We start from the raw sequence: 13,319 nt of genomic DNA on the forward strand, positions 1-13,319 counted from the left end.
CAGAAAGCAAAAACATTGCCCTTCTCCCCAAAATCTTGTTTTAAATGAGAAAAATGTTTAATAAACAACAGTAAAAGGAAACGCTATAACAAAGGTCTGCATTCCATCATGGAGAATAAACAAATTTTAAAACTATAGTATTTCTTTTGGAATATTGATTAAATATAGAAAATAGAAACTGTATTCTCACCAATCCTATTCCTACTCTTCCTTCCTGAAGGAAATTTTATTATGAATTATGTGTTCATCCATCCATGATTACATACTTTTATTACATATATCTGAAATAATACAGCATGGTTTTATGTGATTTTAATTGTCCATAAACAGCATCATACGGTATCTTTCTGCAAGTGCTTTCCCTTGACATCCCATACACATACATAAAAGAACTGCTTATATATATATGAATAAGTAATTCATTTTAATTGATACAGTAATTCCATCTTCTGCCATATTTATCTATTCATTCATCTGTTGATAAAACATTTACATCTTTGCTATTAAAATATTTACACTATGAGTACAGTGCCTTAATTTCTCTAGCATATTTATCTTAATATGGACCTTCTTTGGATTATATGAATATTTTCAATTTACTAGAAATTTTTGCCTTGTTATTTACCATATTATGCCATACTAAAACTACATTTTCCATAGTAGTAAACAAGAATGTCATTTTCCAGACATCCTTCAAACACTTCAGATTGTAAGACCCTGAATTTCTGTCAATGTGATCAGCACGAAACGGTATTTAACGAGCAGTAAAGATAAGCATTTGGTTACATTTTTAGGTTTTCTCTTTTGGTCAATTTTCTTCTAAATTATTTAATTTTTTTTTTCTTACTGAATTGTAGGAGTTCCACATATATTCTGGACACTAATCCCTTGTTTATAATAAACATAAATATCTCCCCGGTCATTTATTTGTTATCTCTTGTTATACCTAAGTTTCAGAATCTGTTCTAATTATTTTAAATTTCTATTTTTCTTACTTAAGAATTTATTTTTGCATTTGGTATAAGGGCCTAATTTTATTTCTTTCACATAAAAAGTTAATCCAAATTATATTCATTTCACACAGAATTTTATTAGTTATTATAGTTATTCCAAATGATATATCCACTCAGTGTCTGTACCCTTTCACACTGGTTTGTATATTGCTTCCTCTATTGAATGCCAAGTTCCTGCAGGTACGTGAATCATTTCCACTGCACAGGATTATCTAACTCTATTGCAATACCACACTTTCTAAGTTATATCTTAAAGCATTTTAACAAATCATGGTAACTATCTGTTATCCAGATTTAAAAAATAAAATCCTTTCTGCAATTTTCTTTCAACCTGCATGACTATCTTAGTGGTAATTTCAAAATTCTTTTTTTTTTTTAAGATTTATTTATTTATGCATACAAGAACTGGGGTACAGGCCAGAAGTGGGGGGGGGGGATGAGAGGATTCATCAGAGGCAGAATGGGGAAAAGAACAGGTGGAATGACTGAAATCCACTGCTGAGGGGAGCAGCAGGCAAGACAGGAGAGGTCTGCTGCACCATGTGGGTAGCTCCCTGGCTAGGGATCAAACTTGGGCTGCAGTGGCTGCGAATAGCTTCATAGGTTGCGTCAACCCCTTGGGCCACCAGGGAGTCCCTCAAAATTCTTTTGAACTAAGCTTAGTTTGACTAGAAAAAAATGCCTTTGACTGTTTTCTACCTTTTGGTATTTCCCTTTCATTTTAGTTCTTTAACTCTGAATTTACCAAGAGGTGACATCATTGGAAGTAGTCCTTTTTTGAGCCTCTTCCTGTCAAACACTTAAAAAGTTGAGTTAGGTGGATCAAAAAATCTTATAAGCAGGATATACAATTTTCCACTTAGATATATGTCACTTTGCTAGGGCTTCTAATGAAGAATTTAACACAATCATTAAGGAACCAAGAATTCTACTTACAGATGCGATTGTAGCATCCTTCTCTGTGAGCTCCTGCTTGTGTCTGGCCATCATCTCCTTGATCTCCAGCTCTTTCATGATCTTCTCTTTTTCCAAGTCGGAATATTGCTCTTCAGCAATTGAACGAGCCAACTGCTCAGAATCAGCTTTGGTCAAGGTGATCTCTAGTTGAGCGGCCAAGGAATCCCTACATGTTAAAGATATACTATTTTTATATCTAATTTTTCCTATGAAACCAAAGATTTTGTCTAATTTGCTTCAGCCACTTTTTTTCCCCCCCCTTAGCAGACACTGTCCTAGAAGCAGGGAAGCTGGCTATCTTCCCTGGTCCATACCTTTCATCCTGTAATTCCTGTTTCTTCTGCTGTAATTCTTTACAAAGTTTGTTTTTTTCTTCACATTCTTCTTTAAGTTCCTTAACCTGTGTTTTATAGAGAGTCTAGGAGCAAAATATAACATATATTATCATTGTCATTATTATCACCAGATTATTTCTAAATCCAAAACCTATCCAGACGTAAGTCAAATTGTATACATATATATTCATAACACCAAGTAATGGCGAAGCCCTGAGAAAATTGATGAGCTTGTTTTCTTATAATCAACTGATAAACATTAATAACTTAGAAGCGTAATTTTCAACTAAATATTATAATGAGATTTCTTACTAAATGACACAGATGGATAGGATGAATAAAGAAGCAAGAAAAGTATTAATAATTTAGACAAGAAAATTTTGTTGGATTCAATGAAACAGAGGTGAAATATAGTCTCTTGCCCTGTTGTTCTTTTTGTATGAGTTGAATGGTGTAATACATCCCATCAAAACTCTGGTGTTGTAAGAATTTATTCTAAAAACAGGAGATATTCTCCTGGTTCTGCAACAAGAATGAAAAAAAAAATCTGCAATAATTTTCAAATTAAGGTATATGGAACTTACTGAGAAGTACTGCTCTGCTTCAAGCTGATCTTGGAGCTCTTTCATTTGCCCATCTGCATCTTGACGTTCTCTGTGGGGACAGTGAATCAAAGGCTTAAATAAGTCACAAACATATTAAGGCCAGCAACTCTTAAAGAACCTTTAATAAAGTTTTGAGTATTTTACAGTGAGATAATATTTGAATATCGCCTAATATTTAAAATTTTTTAAATTTGATCTCTGAGACAGACTCAAGAGAGCAAATGATTTCATCACACTATCCAATTCTATTACTTAGGACTTTGATGCTTATTCCCATGTAACATAATTTGGCTGCTTCGTTTACTCACTGGCTCTCAAATTTCTGGATGAAAAGGCAGTATCACTTGAAGTCATTTATCTGTATTATTTCTGTAATTTATTATTAATGAGTATATTATTAAGAAATGATGATTCTTATTTCTGAATCAAAAAAGGCAAGGAAAATATTAATAATTTAGACAAGATAATTTTGTTGGTTTCAATGAAATAGAGGTGAATTTTTGCATCTTACTGATCTCAAAAAAGTACAAATGTGGAAATGACAATTTTATTTCATTATGGAAATAAATTCTTCCTCAATAAGCGATCCTTTTTTTTTTTTAAAGATTATTTATTTATACAAGCACTGAGTATAGTCAGAAGCGCGGGAGGGTGAGAGAATTCACCAGAGACAGAACGGGGAACAGAACAGGCAGAGTGATGAAATACACTGCTGAGGGGAGCAGTGGGCACAGCAGGAGAGGTCTGTCATGCATTGTGGGACCCTCGCCAGCAGTCAGAGATCGAACCGGCGCTGCAGAGGCTGCGGGCAGCTTCACAGCCCAGCGCTCAATCGCTGTGCCACCAGGGGAGGCCCCCTCCCCCTGCTTTTTTTAAGCAATGATTTTAATCAATTTCAGAGGGAATGGGGTATGAACTCAGAACTATTTCTCTAGCAACAATAATGAATTTCTGTTCACTTAGTCTCTTGTCCGATTGCTCTTTTTGTTTGAGTTGAATGGTGTAATATATCCTATCAAAACTCTATCTGGTGTTATAAGAACCTATGTGACTGAGAGCATAGGAAAGGTCAAGTTTTCAATTATCACCAGGTAAGTCCACTTTCAGCAAAGCCCTAGTTTTAATAGTATGATCTTGAAAAGCAATGTGACTTTAAAAACCTGACATTTACTAGGTATTTAAGAGAAGTATTTTTCAATAAGCAATCACCTAATATGCATGTGTTTACAAAGAAGTACAGAAGAGCACAGAAGTTATGATGAAAGGTCTCCAACCTCTAACTCTAATCCATTTCTAGTGGGGATTATGGCTGCAGACTAGTGGGCTAGATGCTGTGAAGGAATCACTGCTGTCCTTCACAAGAGACCTAACAAGGAAGCTACTGTTTGCATCTTTTCACTGGAATGACAAAAAGCTCAGAGAGATTAAATATTCTCCCCAGTGTTGAGCTTCTTACAAGTAGTGGAACTGCTACTAAGACCTCAAATGTCTGTCTCCAAAGTCTGCGTTCTTTCTACCCTACCACTGTATCTCACCAAAATAACTGGGATCCAGTATAACCTTTGATTATGATTGCAAAGAATTATACTGCTAATGACTGAATAGAAAACATTTTAAAAGTACTTTTAAAAGTACTTTTAAAATGTTTTCTATCCCCTAAGTAAGCTAAATAGACCATAAAAGTGTATCCTAACGAAAAAACATTATAGGGTCTCCCTGGTAGTGCAAGGATTTAAGCATAGCACTATGAAGTTATCCTCAGTCTCTGAGCATGAGTTCGATCCCCGTCCACGGAGCTACTCACATGGCGCGGCAGGCCTCTCCTGACTTGCCCGCTGCTCTCCTCAGCAGTATATTTCAGTAGATCCACCTGTTCTGTTCCCCACTCTGTCTCTGGTGAATCCTCTCACCCCCCACACCTCTGACCTGTACCCCAGTTCTAGTATGCATAATTTTTTTTTAAAAATTATAAAATTTATATGGCACTTGTTTAGTAGTCAAACATTTGCAAGTCCTAAGGAATTAACAAAAAGTACACAGAGAATAACAGTCCTTAGGAGGAGTCTTGAAAGAGTATAGAGTAAAAATTCCATTTTCCTCTGCTCTAGCACCACACTCAATCATTGTGTGACAATAAGGTGGCAGTAGTGAGAAACCTGGGAGGAAGTAAATATAATCTTCATCTGCCTGTTCTGTTCCCCGCTCTGTCTCTGGAGAATTCTCTCACCCTCCTGCGCTTCTGACTGTACCCAGTGCTTGTATAAATAAATAAATAAATTTTAAAAGAAAAGGAAAAGAAAAGAAAAGGCCAAAAGAAAATCCCCAGAAATAAGCCAAAATTAAGGTATGTGGCTAGCTGGGTACACTGATAAAACTTTGTCTCAAACAATTAACTTACTTTCGAAGTTCAGCATTCTGTTTTTCCAAGCTCATTTTCATTTCCATGAGATGATTATTCTCTTGTTTCAACTGTTTTTCTGACACTTTTAGTGTGTTAACTTGTTGAGTTTGCATCTTCAAGTCATTTTGGGTGAGGCAGCGCTTCTGAGTTTCCTGCTCTATCTTCAATGTCAAATTTCTAACCTAAAGAAACAGTATACTTGGTATATAATTACTTTGATTTTTCTTACCCATGAAGCAAATGTGATGATGTAAACAGATTTTTGCCCATACACAGTTAATTCATTTTACAGTCAAATACTTCATGAATTTTTCATGTTGCATTTTAAAAAATAAAACATGGTCTTTAAGAGAAAAATGATTTAAAACTTTTAAGGTTATGATTCATTTAGTATGTCATCCTAATTCAGTAAAGTCAACAGGCTGTAGAATTGTATTTCATAAGAAAAAAGTTTCAATTATGAAACATTAATTGAACCTTTACAAACAAATCTAATTTACAACTCATTAAATAGTTCGTTATTATTTGGTAGTGAGCTGCACACTTACATCCTCATTTAGCGCATCCTTCTGTTTAAGGAGCTCATTCATTTTCTGCTGTGATTGCTTGAGGTCGCAGTCTAGTATAGAGCATCTTTTCTCAGCTTCCAGCAACAGGTTCTCCACTTTCTGTTTTAAAGTCCTTTCCTCCAGGAGCTTTTTCTCCATTTCTATAGCCACAAAATGGACAAATCATGAAACAAAAGAAACATATCAAATATATGACACAGTGTTAATAAAAAGTATGGTAAATAATGCTGCCTTAAAAATACTTTCACTGGGCCTCCCCGGTGGCGCAGCGGGTTGAACGCAGCTCTGTGAAGCTGTCCGCAGCCTCCATGGCACAGGTTCAATTCCCGGCCAGCCAGGGAGATTCCCACATGGTGAGGCAGACCTCTCCTGTCTCGCCTGCTGCTCCCCTCAGCAGTGTATTTCAGTCCTTCTGCCTGTTCTCCTCCCTGCTCTGTCTCTGGTGGATTCTCTCACCCGCCCCGTGCCTCTGGCCTGTACCCCAGGCTCTTGTATAAATAAATCAATCTTTAAAAAAGAAAAAAAATACTTTCACTAATTCTCAATTCAGTATTTTTCATCTTTACTCATAATGCACTTGAAATGTCAGCAAGTCCTTGAAAATTAGGAATTTCATTTGCAGGGCATAAAAATCTACCACACTCTGTAACATCACATCCATTCCCATGGAAGTAAAATAATTCTCCCTTCACTTATGGTTCTATTAAGACACATCTTTTAAATAAAGATTTGTTTTATTTTCACATTACTCTATGCCTCTCAGTGTTACTCTTCGTATCTTAAAAAATTCCAAATAGGGCCTCCCCGGTGGCACAGCAGTTGAACGCTGGTCTGCAAAGCTGCCGCAGCCTCTGCAGCACCAGTTCGATCTCTGGCCACTGGCGAGGGTCCCACATGGCGCGCAGACCTCTCCTGCCGCCCGCTGCTCCCCTCAGCAGTGTACTTCGTCAGTCTGCCTGTTCTGTTCCCTGCTCTGGTGAATTCTCTCACCCTCCCACACTTCTGACTGTAACCAGTACTTGTATAAATCAATCAATCAATCAATCAATCTTAAAAAAAATTTTTTCCAAATAGCCTCTATGATCTCAATGGCTCTTTTCATGTTAACCTATCACTACGAAGAGGATGAAAATTAAGCTTTAGGGAGGTGACTGAAGGACAAGACCCTGGAGCCAAGCTTCCTGAATTTGAACCTTGGCTCTAACAATCACCAATTATTTGACTGCAAATGTTAATCAACCTCTCTGGGGCTTAGTTCCTTATCTCTAGAACAGTAATAATAGTACTTATCTAAACAGAGATGTTAGTAAGATTTTGTGTTAATATATGTGCATTCTTTAAATGCTGCCTGGTATATGGCAAGCATTTGATAAGTGCCATTATTTTTTATTTTTTTAAAAGATTTATTAATTTATACAAGAATCGGGGTACAGACCAGACGCGTGGGAGGGTGAGAGGATTCACCAGAGACACAGTGGGGAACAGAACAGGCAGACTGACTGAAATTACACTGCTGAGGGGAGCACTGGGTGAGACAAAAGAGGTCTGCTCGCCATGTGGGTTGCTCCGAGGCCAGCGGGGATCAAACCGGCACTGCAGAGGCTGCGGACAGCTTCACAGTGCTGCGCTCAACTGTCTGCGCCACCAGGGAGGCCCCTATATTTTAATGAACTAAGACAACGTTCACAATTTTTTTAAAAGAAAAAAAGCTTAAAAAAAAACCAAAACTGTAGAAAACGCTGAGCGACTATACAAAACAAATCCTGATTAGGACTGTGGTTCATTTTTATTTTCTACCTTATAGTCTCCTTTATTTTCTAAATGATTTGCAATGTTTTGTTTCATTAATTTCTGCCTTATTAAAGGCAGCCTTCCAGAAGTCTTTTTTGATATCAAAATAAAGAGCAAGCAAAGTTTATGGCAGTTAGACTTGTATATCACAAATGTGAAAAATGGTTGCACATTACCGCACTTAGATTTTACCTGAAAAAAAAAAAAAACCTCTTTCAGAATGCTTACCTTTCATGGCTTCTGATTTAGCTTCTTCAATGGATTCATAAATCTTATTTTTATCTGCCAACCGTGCTTTTGTAGTCTTATGCTCAGCTTCTTCTTGTTCTAAGCTCTGCTGTATAACTTTCAGTTGATATGTCATATCTATCTCCATATTGTTCTTTTCCTAAAAATTAAAGATTAAAAATGGCAATTATTTAAAAAAAAATTGGCTCATAATTTCAAAAACTTACAAAATTATTTCATACAAGCTTAGGATACTTTCCCTCCTTTCTTCATTCAAACTTCTTGTAAAAGTGATCTCTTTATGGGTGTGCTATATGTGAGTGCAATCACACAATTTTTAAACAGAAGAGATGGAGTGTCCATCTCCCACCACTTCATTCTACTGCTTTGAGATCTGCATTAAAATGATTTTGATTGGTCAATGACAGCCTCAATATCCAATTCATCACTTTTTCATCTTTATTTCATTTAAATTTACTATTGCCCCTGAAACTATTTCCTTAACATACCTGACAGAGAACTCACTTGGTTCTCCACATTCTGCGCTCATCTTTCTGTCATTTGTGGAGTTCTCCCCCAGCTGCCCTGTAAATGCTGGCATTCTCTGGAATTAGTATGTTTTCACTGTAACATTTCTCCTCTTCCTATGTCTTAATTTCTCAAACTTAAAAACATACCTAATGTTTCCCTTTGCTATAATCTTTTTTTTTTAAAGATTTATTTATTTATTTATTCATACAAGCACTGGGTACAGTCAGAAGCGCCGGAGGGTGAGAGGATTCACCAGAGCCAGAGCGGGGAGCAGAGCCGGCAGAAGGACCGAAGTACACTGCTGAGGGGAGCAGCGGGCGGCAGGAGAGGTCTGCGCGCCATGTGGGACCCTCGCCGGCGGCTGGGGTTTGAACCGGCGCTGCAGAGGCTGTGGGCAGCCTCGCAGCCCAGCACTCAATCGCTGCGCCACCGGGGAGGCCCCCTTTGCTATAATCTTAAAAAACAACAACAACAACAACAAACTCAGCATCCTCTGTCATTCATTCTTATTTTCCACCCAGAAGATAAAATAAGTTTATAATATGTAAGAAAAGAAGTCAGTCTATTTTCTATATATCCTCAAGAGATTTCTAATTTTTGTTTCCTATAGCTTGTGCCATAAATATAGGTCCCCCCCCCCAAATAAACCCTTTAATGCTGAAAATGATTTTTTTCCCCAAACGATACAAGGCATGAAAAGCGGGTACTCTACTCTGCCCTGAAAAACTACTTCTCTAAACAGCTCCTTCCCAGATGGGCTCTTATACTTGCATGGGTCAATTTGGCACCAATGGCTCTCAAATATTTCAAGTTTTTACTACCACAGATTATTGCTTTGTAGACATCCTTATTTGGCTGTCCTGTAAGCACCCCTAACTTAAGAAGACTAAAATGAATTTAGCATTGTCTCCTCTAAAAGAGCTGTTTTCCCTTTATCCTTTATTAATTAATGGCAGCACTACTGTATCTCTTGTCACAAACTAGGTATCTGGAACTCATTCTTGATGAGTTTAAGCCACATATCACCAGCTAGTGCTGCCAGAGTCCTCCTTCAACTATTCTCAGATTCTTTCCCTTTTCCCATAACCACTTTATTAGTCTTCATTATCTGAACTGCTCAAAAAGTCTGACTAACCTCCCTGCCTCTTGCCCACTTCAAATCTACTGTCCATCTCATGCATAATGATGTACCTTATATGTACTTCTAAATAACATCACCCAATTTAAAGACATCCAGTGGCTAGCCCATTACTTAGAGAAACTAAGTTTCTTAACAGAGTATTCAAAATCTTTCATTATCTAGCTCATGCCTAGCACTGCAGTCTCTCTCTGGCCCTGAATTTCTCACAGTGACATAAGGACCACATTGTTGTCATCAGGCCAATTTTGGCCTGGTGTCTATTTTTGTGACAGTACACCGGAACACAGTCACATCCATTCCTTTATGTATTACAGCAGAGTGTGGTAACACAAACCATATGGCCTTTAAAGCTTAAACTATTTAATATCTTTCTCTTTAAAGAATAAAATTTGTAGACCCCCTAACTTTATACTCCAGAAAGATTGAACAGTTTATATTTAAATAAGCCATCTACACCTTTTAAATTTTCCATCCTTTGCCGTTGCTCATGCTGTCCTCCCCAACTCAGAATGTACCTTTACACCACATCAACCAATGCTGGTCTGTCAAATTAGTGACTGGTTCTAAGCACACATCTGTGTTCACACCTCTATCATTTTGTTTACCATGCTGCATTAGCATTGTCTGTGTGCCTTATTATGGCTTGAGAAACTACCCATGAGACCATGAGACTGTTAAATGGCATCCTGCATATTTCTAACAGAGATGACATAGTAAATACTTCAACAAATAAGTGCATGAAAATAAAACATTAATTACACAGACTAGGAATTATTCCTGGCTCATGGTTTTTTTTTTTTTTTTTTTTAAATTTATTTATGCATACAAGAACTGGGGTGTAAGCCAGAGGTGCAGGGTGGGGTGAGAGGATTTACCAGAGACAGCGTGGGGAGCAGAACTGGAGGATCTACTGAGATATACTGCTGAGGGGAGCAGTGGGCAATATAGGAGAGGTCTGCTGTGCCAAGTGGATCAGCTCCCTGGCTGCCCGGGGATCGAACTCGTGCTAAGTCTTAACCCCTTGCGCCACCAGGGAGGCCCCACTCATGATATTTTTAAAGAAAAACTTTCAAATACTAAAAGTCATGATAACATTTCATTCTTGAGACATGCAAAAGTCAAATTTGAAACCCAGAGAGATGCATCTTCATATATATTTTAGGAAATCCCTTCTTTAGAAGCATCTTACAAACTAAGGGCTGGCGTGTATTGTCACGATTAGGCTTAAAATATATATCCCTGGGAGTTTATTCAACCAAGTCTAAATATACAAGAGTCCATGAGTATGCAAAAATACTTCAACATGGCTTTTCCTTGTTAGCCTAAGTTTTCCAATCTAAAACTTACATATAAACATAAAGCTTAATATGTCTTACCTTTTCCAAATCAGTCAGTCTCTCTTGCAGTTGTCTCTTCTCCACCTCTACTTTTGCTAGTAAGATTTTGCCATTCTTTAAATCTTCTTCAAGGCCAGAAAGTCTACCTAAAGTAGCAACATTTGAAAAAATAACAAATCTTAAAATACATATATTATATTAGGAGTTAAAAAATTTGAAAGTTACCTCATACGTTGGAAGTGTTATTTATGAGCAGGAGTTTTAAAATTGTTGGTATAGAGCTATACAGTTAACTGGAACTTAGTCTACTACCATGGGAGGTAGGTTGATGCTTAAAATATTTCATTCTATTGGAAAGTAAATTTTTTGTTCCTAAAATTTATATCAACATATTTCTAATATGCTAACTTTACATAGCAGAGTGGTACATTCATAAATATGCTTCTCCAGTACATATCCACTGTCTAAAGTTATTTATAAATTATGAATCATCAAGATCAATTCAAGTATAAACTAATACCTTGTAAATCATTAATAATCTCTGATCCATGGGTTCGGTCCCTCCTTTCAGATTCTAGAACTGACTGAAGATTGATAAATTCCTTTTCAAGCTTTAACTTGGCAGTTTCTAGCAGGCAATTTTTATCTTGTAGATCTCTATTGTTAGATTCCAGCTGTTGAATCTGTTTTGAACATTCTGCCTGGGTTTTTCGTAACCGGGCTGCGGTATCAGATTCTGTCCTCAGCAAAGCATTGGTTTCATCCAGCTGTTATTCCATTCAAAAATCAAACAGACAACAACAAACAGATGTACATAATGAAAATACTTCGACTTATAAAACCATTCCTACCTAATTAATATAAAATATTTTTCTTAGGACTTCCCTCTAAAATAAAAGGCAAAGGCTATTAATACCACTGCCAATTAAAACTAACCTTAGTAGGGAGTCATAATAAAATTCAACACCCTTATTACAAATTGGGATCAACCTACTTGTCTCTGGAGTTCATTCACTTTCTCAGTGGATATTTGAGAGCTCTGGTTTCTTTTTTTCAAATCTTCAAGTTGATCTTTTAAACTGTTAACTATAATAAAAAGCATTTCAGTGGCAAGCTGCGACATAACATGCACACATAGACACAAACACTTAAATTTTTTTCTTGATATTTAATATTCTACACTACAAACCATCATTTTCCAAATTTCGTTTCTTGTCTGCGTCATGATCAGCTTTCCGCTGATATTCTGCATTTTTGTGCTGAAGAAGTGCCTTTTCTCTTTCTAATTGTCTCAATGCTGATTCCACATTTTTCCTTAAGGTAATCTGAAAAAGTGCTTAAAGTTACTGTCAAAGGTAAGTATATATAAAAATCAAATAAAAATATTTCAGTTATTTTAAGCAGATAAAAAAAGACCTAAAAATGTTTTCCATATTTTAAAATTAGCACATACTGTTAAATCATCAAAACCGTAAGTGTTTGTTTACTATTGAAAGTCAAACTTTCTTTAATAAATTTCCATCATCACTGGACCATCCTTATTTAATAGAAACAATGGTTCTAAAATGTATGAATAGCAACTATAAAGAAGACAAAACAACAATGACTACTTTCTGTTTTTAAGCAATGTTATTACTACAAATGCAATTTTTTACTTGAAATAACTACACAACAAAATAAAGTCTATTATCCTGGTTATAATTTTTGTCCTGTCAATCAATGCCACAAGGTAGCAGGTTTAACTGTATATCAAGACATTGATCACATGGCGTTAAGAGGACTCTGTAGGTAAGTCGGGCATCAAAACTTTTTATGAACAAAAAAGCTAATAAAAGCAAAAGGCAACTTTACCTCTTCTTCTAGTTCCTTAGTTACTTTTTCTAGACGTGCATTAACAGATCTAAAAAATTTCAAAAGAAACAACAGATAAGATAGCTCACTCCTAATTTATAATAAAAACACCATAAATTAAAGGAAAAAAAAAAAACATGTAACTTCTTTGCAGTTATCCTTTGTGTAAAATGTTTTAACACATTTTAAATGACAATGTTTATTTATCGATGTTACGTACTTGCACTTTTGCTCCAGTTCCTCTCTGGCTTGCATCTCAGTGCTAAGATGTTCTTCTAATGTATATAGTTTTTTCTGAATCTGTCAAAAACAAAAATCTATTATTATAAAGTTTGGTGACTTAAATGAAAACAATTATTATCTTCTTTTTCTTTCAACAAAATCTCTATAATGGAACAATTATTTGTACCATCTTAATGAGACTTTCCTTGATTGAGAGAAAAAATCCTCCACATCTTGCTTTCTATCACAAAGGCAGATGTATCTATGAACAACTATGTAAACATCTGCATGAGAAGGCTGTTTTGGTAGAATTCTTCTATGAAAAGTTTCACATTCAT

The 13,319-nt window shown here is 36.2% G+C and overlaps 1 protein-coding gene across 1 annotated transcript in view; it reads right to left on the minus strand.

Annotated features, from left to right (window-relative positions):
* ROCK2 (Rho associated coiled-coil containing protein kinase 2) overlaps positions 1-13,319 on the minus strand; it is a gene marked incomplete at both ends in the record, with an annotated part of 107,980 nt that overhangs the window by 11,396 nt on the left and 83,265 nt on the right. The window contains 12 exons of the mRNA XM_084234661.1: positions 1,950-2,136; positions 2,285-2,388; positions 2,890-2,959; positions 5,309-5,493; positions 5,860-6,020; positions 7,900-8,059; positions 10,948-11,054; positions 11,429-11,675; positions 11,903-11,994; positions 12,098-12,233; positions 12,760-12,808; positions 12,980-13,059. Of these exons, the coding sequence (XP_084090787.1) occupies positions 1,950-2,136; positions 2,285-2,388; positions 2,890-2,959; positions 5,309-5,493; positions 5,860-6,020; positions 7,900-8,059; positions 10,948-11,054; positions 11,429-11,675; positions 11,903-11,994; positions 12,098-12,233; positions 12,760-12,808; positions 12,980-13,059 (1,578 nt within the window). The remainder of the gene's footprint in view (positions 1-1,949; positions 2,137-2,284; positions 2,389-2,889; positions 2,960-5,308; positions 5,494-5,859; positions 6,021-7,899; positions 8,060-10,947; positions 11,055-11,428; positions 11,676-11,902; positions 11,995-12,097; positions 12,234-12,759; positions 12,809-12,979; positions 13,060-13,319) is intronic.

Source organism: Talpa europaea (assembly GCF_964194135.1).
Source record: "Talpa europaea genome assembly, chromosome: 6".
Classification (NCBI taxonomy): Eukaryota; Metazoa; Chordata; class Mammalia; order Eulipotyphla; family Talpidae; genus Talpa; species Talpa europaea.